At 44.6% G+C, this 17,789-nt stretch overlaps 2 protein-coding genes across 5 annotated transcripts in view; both read left to right on the top strand.

Moving 5' to 3' along the window:
• The first annotated feature begins 4 nt into the window (after window positions 1–4).
• On the top strand, window positions 5–11,470 carry LOC118390211 (myelin protein zero-like protein 2). 2 transcript variants are annotated; one of them, XM_052457104.1, is made up of 5 exons: window positions 5–78; window positions 801–877; window positions 5,785–5,954; window positions 7,260–7,470; window positions 9,258–11,470. In XM_052457104.1, exons 1-5 carry the CDS (start codon window positions 20–22, stop codon window positions 9,704–9,706), a joined length of 966 nt encoding a protein of 321 aa, XP_052313064.1. In that variant the 5' UTR covers window positions 5–19; the 3' UTR covers window positions 9,707–11,470. The 2 variants fall into 2 exon arrangements, with proteins under 2 accessions (XP_052313064.1, XP_052313065.1); XM_052457105.1 differs by lacking the exon at window positions 5–78 and adding an exon at window positions 363–723.
• Window positions 11,471–16,167: 4,697 nt separating this feature from the next.
• Window positions 16,168–17,789, top strand: part of scn4bb (sodium channel, voltage-gated, type IV, beta b) — a 58,665-nt gene continuing 57,043 nt past the window's right edge. The window contains exons 1-2 of one of the 3 annotated variants that reach the window (XM_052457103.1): window positions 16,168–16,565; window positions 17,278–17,595. In XM_052457103.1, the coding sequence (XP_052313063.1) occupies window positions 17,517–17,595 (79 nt within the window). In that variant the 5' untranslated portion in view covers window positions 16,168–16,565; window positions 17,278–17,516. Of the gene's footprint in view, window positions 16,566–17,197; window positions 17,596–17,789 lie in introns of those variants that run through there. The other 2 variants (XM_052457101.1, XM_052457102.1) reach the window with 2 other exon arrangements.

Genomic DNA, 17,789 nt, shown 5'->3' with positions numbered 1-17,789 from the left:
CTACCTCTGAGGGTTTGAGATGAGTCGTGTATCTCCCATTGAAGCATTTTCCACCTCTTGGCTTTCATTTAATACTAGGTAGGTATCACATTTAAAAGCATTATCTATTGACACGATTTCCGATCATTATTATATCAGTATCTTTATTTAGTGGGTTGGAATGTAAAATATAGCTTGAAGATGATTTTCAGGTTTTAGTGTAATACACAGAAATGTCCACCGGGTGGCAGCAGTCGACCCAATAAAGTGACAAAACCTTTGCTTTAGTTGTTTTGAAAATAAACAATATGTTGTCCCAGAGACCTCATTAGGAACATTATACCTAAATGTTGTCCCAGCGTGGGAGATCGTACCTTAATATTGGTTCTGGCGCTTGGGACATAATACCTTTATATTCTCCCAGGGACATCAAATGCCTAACTAGTATGTGCATTGCTACTGCCTGCACATGCATGCACAATTGGATGGAAATTACCGGAAGAAAAACTGATTTTGCCTGCGGGTAAAAGTAGGCCTGTAGCAGCAGTAGGAATACTTTACACATAGTTTTGGTCAAACAGGTTTGACAAGACTGTACATCACCCGCCCTCCAGACTGGCAAAGGCAAAAAGTGTGTGATGCTGCCTATTTATGACGCCGCCTACAGTCCTAGTGCGCACATCGCCTGTGCTTTCAGACTCCCGAGTCCATAGCGCTAAATTACTTTATCAAAAACCTGTTGAGGTAATCCTTGCATGACCCTTAAAAGTTTCAATTTTGGAGGTTTCTAGTAACTGTTTGACATTTTGTCCGTCTTTAAGGCCTGAGCAAACTGCCAATCCGATGTATCGGACATGGCTACAGTTCCTCGCGCTTCTGGGTGGATTTGCAGTGCCAGGTGAGTTCGAAGTTACTTCCTTCATTTCTGATTTCAGTCCAATTAGTCACCATTTGGAGTTATACTAGAACACTTAGGCCTAGTATTATTCTGTGAAAACATTGATTTCAGTAACTGTAGGGCTCAAATGGCTACAGTTCAGGTGAACAGAGCCCCTATCTAATTTCCATCATAATGATAATGAGTAACCTACTCTTGATTCTGTATACTTTATCATTATAGAATAGCTTCGACATTGACATGTTTTTCAGGTAGACCAGGCCAAAAATCACAGATAATTATTAGATTATTTTAAATAATCCCACAGCACCCCCTCTCGCACCCATCTACACTGAACAAACATATAAATGCAAAGTGCAACCATTTCAAAGATTTTCCTGAGTTACAGTTCATATAAGGAAATAAGTCAATTTAAATACATTAATCAGGCCCTAATTTATGGATTTCACATGACTGGTAATACAGATATGCATCTGTTGCTCACAGATACCATAAAATGTTTAGGGGCGTTGATCAGAAAAACAGTCAGTCTATGACCACCATTTGCCTCATGCAGTGTGACACATCTCCTTCACATAGAGTTGATTGTGGAATGTTGTCGCACTCCTCTTCAATGGCTGTGTGAAGTTGGTGGATATTGGCAAGAACTGGATCACGCTGTCGTACACGTCAATCCAGAGCATCCCAAACATGCTCAATAGGTGACATGTCTGGTGAGTATTCAGGCCATGGAAGAACTGGGACATTTTCAGCTTCTAGGAATTTTGTACAGATCCTTGCGACATGGGGCCGTGCATTATCTTGCTGAAACATGAGGTAATGGCGACGGATGGATAACACGACAATGGGCCTTAGAATCTATCACGGTATCGCGGTGCGTTCAAATTGCCATTGATAAAATGCAATTGTGTTCATTGTCTGTAGCTTATGCCTGCCCATACCATAACCCCACCGCCAACATGGGGTACTCTGTTGACAACGTTGACGTCAGCAAAACGCTCACCCACACAACGCCTGGTACAGTTAAAACCGGGACTCATCCATGAAGAGTACACTCCTCCAGCGTGCCAGTGGCCATTGAAGGTGAGCATTTGCCCACTGAAGTTGGTTACGACGCCAAACTGCAGTCAGGTCAAGATCCTGGTAAGGACGACGAGCACGCAGATGAGCTTCCCTGAGACTGTTTCTGACAGTTTATGCAGAAATTCTTCGGCACTGCAAACCCACAGTTTCATCAGCTGTGGTGGACATTCCTGCAGTCAGCAAGCCAACTGCATGCTCCCTCAACTTGAGACATCTGTGGCATTGTATTGCGTGACAAAACTGCACATTTTAGAGTGGCCTTTTATTGTCCCCCAGCACAAGGTGCACCTGTGTAATTATCATTCTGTTCAATCAGCTTCTTGATACACCACACCTGGATTATCTTGGCAAAGGAGAAATGCTCACTAACAGGGATGTAAACACATTTGTGCACAAAATTTGAGAGAAACAAGCTTTTGTGCATAATATAAATATTATGGAAAACGTCTGGGATTTTTTATTTCAGCTCATGAAACATGGGACCAACACTTTACATATGGTGATTAGATTTTTGTTCAGTGTATAAGAACTAAGAATTCAGGTAGGTCCATCCCAGTTTTTTTCCTTGTAGCCCTTTTCTGCAGTCAAATTACCTAGTGGCCTCATGGGTGGAATGTTATTCATATTTTATTAATAACTTTATTTTTTTAAATAGCAGGAAATCGAGTGTTTCTATGTCAAACAGTTCTGGTAGTTTACTGTGATGCATATAATGTGTAATATTGGGATGCAAACTCAAAATTGAATACATTTCAACTCTATATCTGACAATGTACAAGTGTCTTCTTTTTTTAAGCCCACAACCATGTGTGTGAGGTTTTTACTTTTGTTTCAAAGTGGATTTATTTAAGACTACCAATAAATTCTGTGTGACCCTGATTTAGCCCACTGCAGTCAAATATTAAGAAACGTTTTGCAACAGAATTGGCGGAATGAATACACCCCTGATCACCCGCACACACAGTTCACTTTCACAGCAGCCATACAAACAGCAGCATCACATCTATGCTCTCTCCTCCTCACACATTTTCCCTTTGCTTGTGGTGTTCAGTGCACAACACAACAGCTGTCTGATCAGGCAAAAAAACCTCTCCAAGCCAAACCTTCATACCATAACTACAACTCACAGACTACATAGGTGTCGCCATATTAGCTAACATCATATACATTACCAAAAGTATTTGGACTCCTGCTCATCGAATATCGCATTCCAAAATCATGGGCATTAATATGGAGATGGTCCCACCTTTGCATGCTATAACACTTTTCCGGGAAGGCTTTCCACTAGATGGAATATTGTTGCGGGGACTTCCATTCAGCCACAAGAGCATTAGTGAAGTCGGGCACTGATGTTGGGCGATTTAGGCCTGGCTCGCAGTCTGTGTTCCAATTCATCCCAAAGGTGTTCGACGAGGTTGAGGTCAGGGCTCTGTGCAGGCCAGTCAAGTTCTTCCACACCGATCTTGACAAACCATTTCTGTATGAACCTTGCTTTGTGCACGGGGGCATTGTCAAGCTGAAACAGGAAAGGTCCTTCCCAAACTGTTGCCACAAAGTTGAAAGCACAGAATCGTCTAGAATGTCATTGTATGCTGTAGCTTTAAGATTTCCCTTCACTGGGACTAGGGACCCAGCCCGACGCATAAAAAACAGCCCCAGACCATTTTTCCTCCTCCACCAAACTTTACAGTTGGCACTATGCATTGGGGCAGGTAGCGTTCTCCTGGCATCTGCCAACCCCAGATTCATCCGTTCGCCTGCCAGATGGTGAAGCGTGATTCATCACTCCAGAGAACGAGTTTCAACTGCTCCAGAGTCCACTGGTGGTGAGCTTTACACCACTCTAGCCGAACCTTGGCAATGCGCATGGCGATCTTAGGCTTCGGAACTCGGCGTTCCCATTCTTGTGTGGCCTACCACTTCGCAGCTGAGCCATTGTTGCTCCTAGACTTTTCCACTTCACAATAACAGCACTTACAGTTGACCGGGCCAGCTCTAGCAGGGCAGATATTTGACAAATATATATATAATCCCCCCCCCACACTTCTAAAACAAAAGTTGCGCCCCCTGCCTGTCAGTGTGGCTGTAATAGCCAAATCCACTAATTTGAAGGGGTGAACACATACTTTTGTATACATAGTGTAGCTCCTAGAACTAAAGCGTTAGTAAGCCCACAATCCAATCGATGTGTAGAATCACGCAGTAGTGTACAGCTAGCAGTTGCACCGCCTGGACCCGGTGACGATAAATTGTTAAAATCAAAAGCTTGCCTTGAATTGAAATAGTTGGCGTATTGGATAGCCTTAGCCAGCTAGCTAACAAAAATAGCATTCCTGTCCGTTAGAGTCAGGTCCTTGAGTAGGCTGCATTAGCTAGTATAAGTCAAACTGAAACTGGAGGGAAAACAAATACAATTTCTCTCTCTTCTGCTTCTCCTTAATTTTTGAAGAAATGAATTCGTGCAACACTGTTCAACTATTGTCTTTCTCTCTCTTTGAGTCAACTACTCACCACCATAGCCACGGGGTCTTTATTACTCCTGTATAAGTGGACAAAAATAGTCATCAGCATCACGGAGAAAAAATACTGCTGTTGACACACTTGTTGAATTATGCAACAGAACGTAACAACAACAGTAATTTATGAGGCAGTCTAGACAGCGCAGGTGAGTACAGGTAGGCCTAGAGTGACAGAGCAAGGGTTTTGGTGGCTCAGTAGACAAGGGTTTTGGTGGTTGCAGCCCTCTTCCTATTTATGTTAATGTTTCATGTATGCAAATACGCCTGTTGTATTTATGCAAATGAGGCATATAATTGTCTTTATTTTAACAGAAAATATATATTTTAAATACTGTACCTGATACAATTAGAACATGCATAGGCTATATCAGTGTATTCTAAGAAACAAATAGTTAAATTTGATAATAAATTGAATAGGCTACCTGAATTCCCACCAAAATCCCTGTATACCATTAATTATTTGTCCGTGCCAATGGATACAGATGTAAGATTGAATGTTTGCCAGAACAGCTTTATCAGAATCCTTTAATAGTCCCTGGCTGGTTCAGTCTCCCATTGGTGGACCTCTGGGTTGAACACCTACAATCATTAACCACACACACACACAATATAACACAGTGAAGGCCTGGCACAGCAGTGGAATGCCGAGTGAATCATTACAGGGCCATTCCACCTGCTTTCTAATTGTATTATTATTATTTGATTTATTTAACCTTTATTTAACTAGGCAAGTCATTTAAGAACATATTCTTATTTACAATGATGGCCTACCCCAGCCAAACTTGGAGGACACTGGGCCAATTGTGCGCCGCCCTGTGGGACTCCCAATCACAGCCGGATGTCATACAGCCTGGATATATAGTTGATTTGCTCTCTCAGTTTTCTTTGTGTTTGACTTAAGTGTGAATTAGAACTGTAGCTCAGCTTATTGTCGTGAGTAGTCCACACTGGACTACATAAAGTACTGTAGGAGAGGAGACACGCTTGAAGAGTTTGACTGTGTACAAAATGCATCATTTAAGGGAGGGTGGGTACACTTTGTGAGCTACGTTTAAACTGAAGATGTGTAAACAGACATTTTGTTTTAAAAACCACTATCAACCTTCTCATGGTCATATGCATCCTCGAAGCTGTGAAATAAAGATTTCTGTGTTTAGTAGTGTACTCTGAACATTCTATGAGGACTTTGATAAGGTGCTTGCTAATGCTGTTCTCAGGGTTATTTAAATGCATTTATTCTATATAATGTATACTGCACTGTATATCTGTGCCTGCGTGTCTCATTGGGTCCATTCTTTGTTTCAGGTGTGCTGCGCGTCGGTGGGATGGAGGTTTTTATGTCCAATGAGGTGGAGGCAGTGAACGGGACAGAAGTGAGACTGAAGTGCACCTTTAAGTCCAAACACCCTGTGTCCCTCTCCTCTGTGACTGTCTCCTGGAACTTCCGTCCCTTGGCCCCGGGAGACGAGGAGTCGGTGGGTGACCTTTCCATACTGGAAGCCGGACTGACAGTAGACATGCAGCGAATGTGTCTGAATTAGGGGGAAGACGGGGTTAGACATGCAGTGAATGTGTCTGAATTAGGGGGAAATCGGGGTTAGACATGCAGTGAATGTCTTTGAATTAGGGGGAAAATGGGGTTAGACATGCAGTGAATGTGTCTGAATTAGGGGGGAAACGGGGTTAGACATGCAGTGAATGTGTCTGAATTAGGGGGGAAACGGGGTTAGACATGCAGTGAATGTGTCTGAATTAGGGGGAAAACGGGGTTAGACATGCAGTGAATGTGTCTGAATTAGGGGGAAAACGGGGTTAGACATGCAGTGAATGTGTCTGAGTTAGGGGGAAGACTGGGTTAGACATGCAGTGAATGTGTCTGAATTAGGGGGAAAATGGGGTTAGACATGCAGTGAATGTGTCTGAATTAGGGGGAAAACGGGGTTAGACATGCAGTGAATGTGTCTGAATTAGGGGGAAAACGGGGTTAGACATGCAGTGAATGTGTCTGAGTTAGGGGGAAGACTGGGTTAGACATGCAGTGAATGTGTCTGAGTTAGGGGGAAAACGGGGTTAGACATGCAGTGAATGTGTCTGAATTAGGGGGAAACGGGGTTAGACATGCAGTGAATGTGTCTGAGTTAGGGGGAAACGGGGTTAGACATGCAGTGAATGTGTCTGAATTAGGGGAAAAACGTGGTTAGACATGCAGTGAATGTGTCTGAGTTAGGGGGAAGACTCGGTTAGACATGCAGTGAATGTGTCTGAGTTAGGGGGAAGACGGGGTTAGACATGCAGTGAATGTGTCTGAGTTAGGGGGAAAACGGGGTTAGACATGCAGTGAATGTGTCTGAATTAGGGGGGAAACGGGGTTAGACATGCAGTGAATGTGTCTGAGTTAGGGGGAAACGGGGTTAGACATGCAGTGAATGTGTCTGAATTAGGGGAAAAACGGGGTTAGACATGCAGTGAATGTGTCTGAATTAGGGGAAAAACGGGGTTAGACAGGCAGTGAATGTGTCTGAATTAGGGGGAAAACGGGGTTAGACATGCAGTGAATGTGTCTGAATTAGGGGGAAAACGGGGTTAGACATGCAGTGAATGTGTCTGAATTAGGGGGAAAACGGGGTTAGACATGGGAACACACCTTTGTAGTACATGTTCTTAAATGAGTGAAATCAAAATCTAGTGAGTATTGAGTCATCACTTTATGTTTCTTGAACCACTGTGAATGTGTGTCATGTTTATTAATGTATGTATTCTTTGAAACGTGTGTGTGTCAGGTGTTTTACTACCAGGATACGGCATACCCCCCTACAGAGGGGCGGTTTAAGGGCCATGTGGTGTGGTCGGGGGACATCCTGAGACAGGACGCCTCCATCAGCCTCCAGGACGTTCCCTTCACCTTCAACGGTACCTACACCTGCCAGGTTCGCAACCTGCCTGACGTCCACGGCATCAACGGAGAGGTCACCCTCAGGGTCGTCCACAAAGGTCAGTCAGCAAGTCAGTTAGCCTGACAATTAATCTAAGTTCACAAATAACTACTCTATGTTAAAATGTACTATATACAGTGGGGCAAAAAAAGTATTTAGTCAGCCACCAATTGTGCAAGTTCTCCCACTTAAAAAGATGAGAGGCCTGTAATTTTCATCATAGGTACACTTCAACTATGACAGACAAAATGAGAAAATAAATTCAGAAAATCACATTGTAGGATTTTTAATGAATTTATTTGCAAATTACGGTGGAAAATAAGTATTTGGTCACCTACAAACAAGCAAGATATCTGGCTCTCACAGACCTGTAACTTCTTCTTTAACTTTAACTTCTTCTTCTGTCCTCCACTCGTTACCTGTATTAATGACACCTGTTTGAACTTGTTATCAGTATAAAAGACACCTGTCCACAACCTCAAACAGTCACACTCCAAACTCCACTATGGCCAAGACCAAAGGGCTGTCAAAGGACACCAGAAACAAAGTTGTAGACCTGCACCAGGCTGGGAAGACTGAATCTGCAATAGGTAAGCAGCTTGGTTTGAAGAAATCAACTGTGGGAGCAATTATTAGGAAATGGAAGACATACAAGACCACTGATAATCTCCCTCGATCTGGGGCTCCACGCAAGATCTCACCCCGTGGGGTCAAAATGATCACAAGAACGGTGAGCAAAAATCCCAGAACCACACGGGGGGGACCTAGTGAATGACCTGCAGAGAGCTGGGACCAAAGTAACAAAGCCTACCATCAGTAACACACTACGCCGCCAGGGACTCAAATCCTGCAGTGACAGACGTGTCCCCCTGCTTAAGCCAGTACATGTCCAGGCCCGTCTGAAGTTTGCTAGAGAGCATTTGGATGATCCAGAAGGAGATTGGGAGAATGTCATATGGTCAGATGAAACCAAAATATAACTTTTTGGTAAAAACTCAACTCGTCGTGTTTGGAGGACAAAGAATCCTGAGTTGCATCCAAAGAACACCATACCTACTGTGAAGCATGGGGGTGGAAACATCATGCTTTGGGGCTGTTTTTCTGCAAAGGGACCAGGACGACTGATCCGTGTAAAAGAAAGAATGAATGGGGCCATGTATCGTGAGATTTTCAGTGAAAACCTCCTTCCATCAGCAAGGGCATTGAAGATGAAACGTGGCTGGGTCTTTCAGCATGACAATGATCCCAAACACACCGCCCGGGCAACGGAGGAGTGGCTTCGTAAGAAGCATTTCAAGGTCCTGGAGTGGCCTAGCCAGACTCCAGATCTCAACCCCATAGAAAATCTTTGGAGGGAGTTGAAAGTCTGTGTTGCCCAGCAACAGCCCCAAAACATCACTGCCCTAGAGGAGATCTGGATGGAGGAATGGGCCAAAGTACCAGCAACAGTGTGTGAAAACCTTGTGAAGACTTACAGAAAACGTTTGACCTCTGTCATTGCCAACAAAGGGTATATAACAAAGTATTGAGATAAACTTTTGTTATTGACCAAATACTTATTTTCCACCATAATTTGCAAATAAATTCATTAAAAATCCTACAATGTGATTTTCTGGATTTTTTTCTCTCACATTTTGTCTGTCATAGTTGAAGTGTACCTATGATGAAAATTACAGGCCTCTCATCTTTTTAAGTGGGAGAACTTGCACAATTGGTGGCTGACTAAATACTTTTTTGCCCCACTGTAATTCTACCAGACACTTGTAAAGGGTTATTGAGGAATGCCAGTCAGTGCTAATGTATTGCTGTGTGTGTGTTTGTGTTGTGTTGTGCTGCTCCCTCCAGTCTCCGTCTCTGAGATAGGCATGCTGGCTGTAGCCATCGGGGCAGCCATCGCCATAGTCCTGGTGGTGCTGGGCATCTTTGTGGTGTTCAAGTACCGCAAACTCAACCGCCACGCCAACACAGACCTGGAGCTGCAGGGGAGGGAACTGCAGGAGAGAGAGTTAAATGCCAAGGTCCTAGAGGAGAGTGAGCTAAATGGCAGGGTCCTAGAGGAGAGTGAGCTAAATGCCAGGGTCCTAGAGGAGAGAGAGCTAAATGCCAGGGTCCTAGAGGAGAGAGAGTTAAATGGCAGGGTCCTAGAGGAGAGAGAGCTAAATGCCAGGGTCCTAGAGGAGAGAGAGCTAAATGCCAGTGTCCAAGAGGAGAGAGAGCTAAATGCCAGTGTCCTAGAGGAGAGAGAGCTAAATGCCAGGGAGAAGAAGGAGTGGAAGGGCCCTACAGTGTGTTGAGAGGTCTAGGGGGGTCCAGGGGTCAGGGGCAAATCCCCTCCCTACCTCTGCTGGTGTGGGTGAGGTGTCCTGTTTGGATGGACTGGTCTCTGACTAGAAGGGCTGGCCATTCCAGGTCCACTCTGTTTGGGAGGACTGATGAGGGGGGGGTCCTGCTTTCTTCTACCGTCTGCTCACATGAGTCGCCATTCAGACTCAACTTGCTACTGTAGTTGAACTTAACCCAGTATTAGTGATCCCTTTACATTCCACCACTTTTTCAGGCACCATTTCATGTTTTTTAACAAACAGCTATGTTATTGTATTTTAACTATGTAGTATTATGACTACTAGTAGTCTATTTGAGTCAATTATTTTACTGAGTAATAGTCCAAGAGATACCAGTATGTTGGAGGAATTCTTTTAAACCAAAATTGCTGTTCTTTGGAACTTTTTCACTAACATCAACTCACACTGGGACTGCTGGCCCAGCTGCCTGGCCTGGCCTGTTATGTCTGTCTGTCTGTGCTTCTCTACATTAACTCTTGTTAGATATGGCTGAATTGGCACCAGCTGCAGTCTCTTGATGTGGTGGCATCCAACTCAACTAGCAGACTGGTTCAGCAACTCTTTGCTCCAGTATCCATCTTCTTCTTCATCACATTTGGGATGGTAGCCATTTGTTCCAAATTCGTTTACAGAATTATTTTACCACTTGAATAATCAACATTCCTCTACAGTTGAGCTCATGGCTCATATGGACATCAAAATTAATGTTTTTGACAGCAAATTTGCGAGTGTGTTTTGTGGTTATGGTCAAGGTCCCATGGTGAGTTAAGTCAGTGAAACACTTTTGTTAAACCTGTGGTATCTGGGGGTTGCTAAGGTAAGGGCAAGGGCAGCCCTGTATCTGGCAGTGGCTAATGTTAAGGCTAAGGGCATTGGGCAGCAAGGCTTTTGGAAGCTTTCCTGGGCCAGGAGTTTTCAGTGACTATCTGCCATTTAGTTTTCCTGGCCAATGCTCTCCTGCTTCCTGCAAAAATGACAACTTAAATGACTGCCTATTACTTCTGAATATAAAAGGAACTGTGATACATCTTTGAATGTAGATGAAGAACCCCACCATTCAATGAAGAAGCCTGTTTTCCATGAAGAAGCCTGTTTTCCATGGGTTCTGTCATTTTTGTGAACTGATGTTGCCACCATTTGTCCATTATAGGAAGCAGCTCCATCTTTCTCCCTCTGTGTCCACACTGAGGATCATGGGTGTTGTGGTCTCAAAGGTTTCTCCCTCTCTCATATTCTGCCTCTCCTGTTGTATTACAAAGCTGCCCATGAGCCAAATGAACAGAGGAGTCTATCCAAGACACTGCCAACACCCCAGTCTGCCGCTCACTCCTACAGTGTACATGAGTATGACTTTCCGTTTAGGAGAAACATGAAGATGTCACTGTACCAATCATGAGGACATTGCCAGTCCATTCTAGCAGGAGACTCTACAAGGTGCGGGTTCTGTTCACCTGCTTGTGCAGTTATCCAATCTGATGTGTTATGTCCCATCTGATCAATATCTGCCACCAGCCAGACCCATTACCCTCCCATGGGACTGGAAACAGTATTCTCCTGGTAAAGAATTCCATGAATGATTCTATTGATTTATTTCATGTATGCGTTTGTAAAGATCAAAACTGTATATTTTATTACACGTTTTATAAGGTTGAGAGATTTATTTTATTGTGCGTTTTTCAATAAAATAATGCTTGTTTTGATGGTTTTAACTCGAAAGATGGTTTTCATGACATAAGATATAGGTTGTAAATCTGCCTTACCTATAAGACTAGAAAGGTTTTATAGCAAGATAGATACAGTACTGAAATGGAGGCATGAAAGAGAAAACAGAGAGGTGGCTGCCTGTCATTGGCTACCTATCACAGTGGCAGGGTCCTATCATTGGCTGCCTATCACAATGGCAGGGTCCTATCATTGGACCAGTTTTGTGAAAGAGGGTGCCACCTTGTTCCATGTTGCGTCCCATTTTAAAACACTTCACCAGAAGTATAATCTTTACTGTTTACTGTGCACATTAATATAAGCTTTCAAGTGTGTAGCCTTCCTGCTGTAGAGACAGCCACACCAACACGGCCGGGGTCAGGCCAGGCTGGGTAGTGCCTGTGTGAGCAGGCAGGTGTTGTGTGGTTTAAAGCAGAGTTTCCCAAACTCGGTCCTAGAGCTCCTCCTGGGGGCACGTTTTGGTTTTTGCCCCAGCACAACACAGCTGATTCAAATAGTCAAAGCTTGATGATTAGTTGGTTATTTGAACCAGCTGTGTAATGCTCGGGCAGAAACCAAAACGTACCCTCTGAGGCGAGCCCAGGACTGAGTTTGGAAAACCCTGGTTTAGAGTGTCTTGGACCAGCCCAGTGACATGTGAGGACCTGCCATTGGATGTGTATTTTGCAGGACTTTGTTGGGCTGAAATAAAAAGCTGCCTCCTTGATAATCTAACTAACTCTGACTAAGGATGATAGATTGTTCAGACAGATACACTGGGGGTGGAACAGAAGACTCTTTATTCACACAACTCAAAACCTTGATTCACCTTTACATACAGTACACACCCAGAAAGAGTATACACATTAAACACATATTACATAATTATACACAATTATATAGACATCATACAGAAAGACATGGAGATATTTTAATTAGTCTCGAAAGATACAGTATCATTTGTTGGATTTACTGTGAAATAGGTTTTCCCTGATATTGTGAGTTACAGTTTGTGGTTAGGTCATTGTGTTCGCGTTTGAGAACTAGATCATTTATAGAGTAAAAGTACATGAGACAAAATTATTTGAATATTTATCTTAGTCAGTGACCTTGACCTTGAACAAAGGGAAAAGAGAGGAAGAGAGAGCAGGAAAGGAGGGAATCAGCAATGTGTTGCAACAATTTAGGTCATGCAGTTTTGTTTAGCCTTGTCCCAGTCTGTTAATGGTTGTTCCTTACTTTAATGTTAACGCTGCAGGTACTTTTAGTGGTACTTCTGCTTGAGTCTATGTGTGTTCACATGTGTGCAGCGGTGTACCTGTGTGTCCTCAAGATGGAATGCCTGGATTGCTGTCCTAAGCACAAAGTGATAACCTTAGTATGTGTAAGTAGGTATCTAGAATGTGCTTATCATAGTGTGTGTGATAGTGTTTGTATACATGAGGGTGTGTGTGTGTATACGCGTGTGTGCGTGCTCATGTGCTGCAGTAAATCAGTTTGTGCCCATCTCCTCCCCCTGGAGCAGACACTGTGATGCAGTGACTGCAGAGGACACCTACTCATTCAAGGGTGTGTGTATGTTTTAGAATGAGGGTGCCTCTTGTGGATGTATGGTTGTGAATATTAGTGTGTTGAATGTATATTGTATGAGTGATGAAGGTGGTGCTTCTGAGTGTGTGTACATCTGATGAGTGTAATTCTGGGACCACTGCACATGTCTGCAGCACCCTTCTCTTTCTGGTTTTCTTCTCTCAGTTCTGGAAGCGTTCCCAACTCTGATGCAATTATTCTCTGGTGGAAGAGCAGGGTACCTAGTCACAGCACCTCCCATATGGGCCTTCCCCACACACACACACACACACAGACAGACAGACAGACAGACAGACAGACAGACAGACAGACAGACAGAGAGAGAGAGACACACAGACAGAGACACACAGACAGACACACAAACAGACAGACAGACACACACACAACGGCAAACTATTTTTTTCAGAATTCTAGATAATCTTGCACTTATTTTGTAGTTCTATCCTATTCTATAATTTACCAGTCGTGTGTGTTTGCTGTCCTCTTGCCTGGTGCCAGCTCTGTTGCCGTAATGTCCTGCAGCCATGTGCTGACTAGACACAATCTCATATTTACGTATTGACGCTACGGATGGACGCAGACACTTTAATACACTCCACTTCCTATTGCATTGATTGATCATGATTTTAACTGGGGTGAAGTTAAAGTGTCTGGCACCATCTCTCAGTAGCCCTCTCTCGTCATCAAGCCTTATTTATTTGAATTAGTTGTGTAATGCTAGGGTAAAAAAACGAAATCCCCAGGACCGAGTTAGAGAAACCCTGGCATAAATAACCTCTACCTGCCCTCCCTCTCCCTGTCCGTGTCCCAACACACTGCATCTACACACCATTTACAGAAAAACTCTACTTCTAGTACTTCTTAGAAACTTCCCTGTTTTAACAGATTTTCAGAAAGTACTTAACTGACAGATGAAGGGCAAAAAACATACTTCATGTATCTGATTTAAATCCGTTTGAAAGAGAAATGTGTAGACGGCTCGTGAAATGTTCTCCACGACCCCTTATAAAGACTAGAAATACATCGTTCCAAACACAGGAAATAACCTTCCTTATGAATAACAGATCACAATGCAATTAACGGAAGCAGAACCATGCTTTACTGGCAGTTACCTCCAGCTGGCCACAGTTTTCAAAGTACAAGTCCTCTGCTGGTTAGTCAGATACCCATCCGGTTAGTTAATGATGACACTGATAAAGGTCAAATTGTGCCGAGCAGCTGTAGTAGAATCCTGTAGGTCCACTCCTGAGAGGAACTGGGAGGTCCAGACTTGTACTGATTCTCTCCACAATGCAATCCAAAAAGTATGGAACATGAGAGGGGGAGAGGCAAAGGAGTGAGATAGAAATAATGAGTAAGGGTGTGTAAAAGAGAGAGGGGATGATATCCCCATCTCATATCTTAATGCACTGCCAGCCACATTACCTTAGTGTCAGTGCAGAGTTATGAGAATGTTATGCTATGTTCGCCGGTTTGACCTTCTGAGTGTTTACAGGGACAGGGACCGTTGCACAGGCATGCACTCTCACTCACTCACTCACGCACGCACGCACGCACGCAAACACACACACACACACACACACACACACACACACACACACACGCACACACGCACAAACACACATCCCATCCCTCACACACATTCCCTGGCTCCTTGTTTACCAGAGGGTACACTGGTGGCTGTAGATGCTAATTATCCTGATGTAGGGGAATATAACACTGTCGTTATATCTGGTCTGGCCGTGCAGGGCTGGGGACAGCAACTAATCCAGACCCCCACCTCCACCATATCAATATCATCATGTGAAAACCTGGGGAAGGGGCGAGGGAAATGCAGAGCCACAGGAAACTAAACTCTGTCAATCTATCATAGGGGGAGGATGAGTACAGAGAGAGGGAGTGAGGAGCGCACAGGAGGTTGGTGGCACCTTATTTTGGGAGGATGGGCTCGTGGTAATGGCTGGAGCGGAGTCAGTGGGATGGGATCAGGGTTTCCTCATTCCTTTTGTTATGGCAAGTCTAAGTAAGTTCAGGAGTAGAAATATAACTACTCACGTAATAAGTTGCATTGACTCACTGGCTGAAATATTGTTTAAACATGATTTCTGAATGACTACATCATCTCTGAACCCCACATACAATTATCTGTGTGGTTGATGCCATTCCATCTGCACCATTCCAGCCATTATTATGAGCCATCCTCCCCTCAGCAGCCTCCACTGGAGGAGAGAGGGAGAGCTCCCAAAGTGACATTCACATTAAAGGTAAACACACCCTCATTCATTCAGGTACAGACCAGATATAACAGGAGTAAAATATGTTCACATGTTACAGTGTAACTCAAGGGAGTGATTGATTGAATTTTTATAATTGGGACATTGTCACACAGGTAACTGCTAAATAAAGGAAACACCAGCATACACTGTAAAGTGTCTTAATAGGGAGTTGGGCACCACGAGCCACGAGAACAGCTTCAATGTGCCTTGGCATACATTCTACAAGTCTCTGGAACTCTATAGGAGGGATCTGACACCATTCTTCCACGAGAAATTCCATCATTTGGTGTTTTGTTAATGGTGGTGGAAAACGCAGCTCCAGACTCTCCCATAAGTGTTGAATTGGGTTGAGATCTGGTGACTGACACACACACACACACACACACACACACACACACACACACATCATGTAAACCCCCTATGCTCATTTGAGACCCCTCTTTCAAAGTCACTGAGATCTCTTCTAACCATGGTAGCCAAAATAATCACTGCTCACACTAAGCATGATGGGATGTTAATTGCTTCATTAACTCAGAAACCACACCTGTTTGGAAGCACCTGCTTTCAATATACTGTGTATCCCTCATTTACTCAAGTGTTTCCTTTATTTTGGCAGTTACCTATATATCAATGTTGGATCCTGTTATATCTATTTCTACATCCAGGTTGTTTCTAAATACAGGGTAGTGCGTCCCTGGTCTGTATCACAGCACCCCCTCCAACCTGCAGAACTCTCTGATCTCCATAAGCACTCTGACAAAATTGCCTGCGTCTGCATTCACACCCTGAGTCAAGAGAGGGGAGGGGGTGACAGGGAGGGAGGGGGGTTAAGAGGAGGAGAAGGAACGGGGGGAGAGAAGGGCAGGAAGGCACTGAGCCAAGAGAGAGAGAGCAGGGAAAAGTTGAGAGAGAACCAGAGGGGTAGGCTAGCAGGCAAAGGGAAGAAGAAACTGGGGCTCTGCTATCCAGGAAGAAGAGACAGGACCGTCCGATCCAGCAGCCATAAGTCACCGGGGCTACTGCATCAGCACTCCTCCTGTCCATTCTCTCTCTCTCTCTCTCTCTCTAACTGGGGCTGCAGCCTGCCTTTCTCTGCAGAGGAAGCGCTGGCTGGTCTACTTGAATGCACTGGCTGTGCGCAGTGATTCTCCCCTGCTCTGCCGTGCGTTTGTCCTCACTGACTCAGCTGTGCTCTGTAGTCAGCCTGCTGGTCCAGCCTCTCGGGAACACAGCCACAGGAAGAGGTATGGTGCAGTACTGTCTCACACTGCGCACACACTGTTTTACATCCACTTTACTCTCCCCCCCACTCTCTCTCTATTCTCTCTCTCTTCTTTCTCTCTCTCCCCCCTCTCTCTCTTCCTTCTCTCTCTCTCTCTCTCTCTCTCTCTCTCTCTCTCTCTCTCTCTCTCCTCTCTCTCTCTCTTTCTCTCTCTCTCTCTCTCTTCCTCTCTCTCTCTCTCTCTCTCTCTCTCTCTCTCTCTCTCTCTCTCTCTCTCTCTCTCTTCCTCTCTCATCTCTCTCTCTCTTTGCTCTCTCTCTCTTCCTTCTCTCTCTCTCTCTCTCTCTCTCTCTCTCTCTTCCTCTCTCATCTCTCTCTCTCTTTGCTCTCTCTCTCTTCCCTCTTTCTCTCTATCTTTTCTCTCTCTCTCTTCCCTCTTTCTCTCTCTCTCTTTTCTCTCTCTCTCTCCCCTCTCTCTCTCTCTCCTCTCTCTCTCTTCTCTCTCTCTCTCTCTCTCTCTCTCTCTCTCTCTCTCTCTCTCTCTCTCTCTCTCTGTATCTCTCTCAGTTTAGGAGTGCTCTCTGAAGGATCATAGCTGATTGACTTAGTTTGTCTTGAGTTTGTTTTTAAGTCTGCATCCCCTTCCCTGACACCCCACCCTCCCCCTCCCTCCCCATTCTCACTCTTCCTCTCTTTCTGCATGCCCTCTGTCTAACCGACAGTCCTTCTGACAGGAGTGTTGTGGGGCTGGCAGGCAGACGCACCACAACCAGGACTGGCTAACAACACAGTGGAACGTGGTACCTCGGGTGGGATCAGCTCAGACACCCAGGCACAACACACAACCAGACCAGTGGGACTCTGGGTTACATCCACCTGACCACCAGAGGAGTTTTTGACAGGATAACTCCAGCCCAACGGACCCCGGGCTGGATCCCACAGCAGGGGGTGTTTTGGACGGGTTCAGACTGCCATGGAAGTCCAGGGGAGTGGGGCTGAGCAGCCCAGGTCCAGGTGTCTGTTCTCCAGCCTGATCATCACTCTGCTGCTCAGTAAGACCTCTTTGTCTCAGTCATATATCTCCCTAGTGCTTATTTTTCATCCATTCCCTCTCTCTCTCTTAAGTGAAGTATGGAGCAATTTTCCCAATTCTGCAAGCACAACTGCCCTATTGTGTACTATGAAACATGTACTGTCTTTGCTGTGTGACGTCATTTTGTTGTTCCATAGAGTGCACTCAACACGG

Source organism: Oncorhynchus keta, chromosome 11 (assembly GCF_023373465.1).
Source record: "Oncorhynchus keta strain PuntledgeMale-10-30-2019 chromosome 11, Oket_V2, whole genome shotgun sequence".
Taxonomy (NCBI): domain Eukaryota; kingdom Metazoa; phylum Chordata; class Actinopteri; order Salmoniformes; family Salmonidae; genus Oncorhynchus; species Oncorhynchus keta.
Note: the sequence above shows the minus strand (reverse complement) of the source record. Positions and strands in the feature narration are given on the sequence as shown.

Excerpts from the sequence above, each read along its gene's own strand:
- LOC118390211 (XM_052457104.1), top strand. The coding sequence starts at position 20 with ATGAGTCGTGTATCTCCCATTGAAGCATTTTCCACCTCTTGGCTTTCA. Across the intron at positions 878-5,784 it reads GGGTGGATTTGCAGTGCCAG|GTGTGCTGCGCGTCGGTGGG; the intron begins GTGAGTTCGAAG and ends TCTTTGTTTCAG. Across the intron at positions 5,955-7,259 it reads CCCCGGGAGACGAGGAGTCG|GTGTTTTACTACCAGGATAC; the intron begins GTGGGTGACCTT and ends TGTGTGTGTCAG.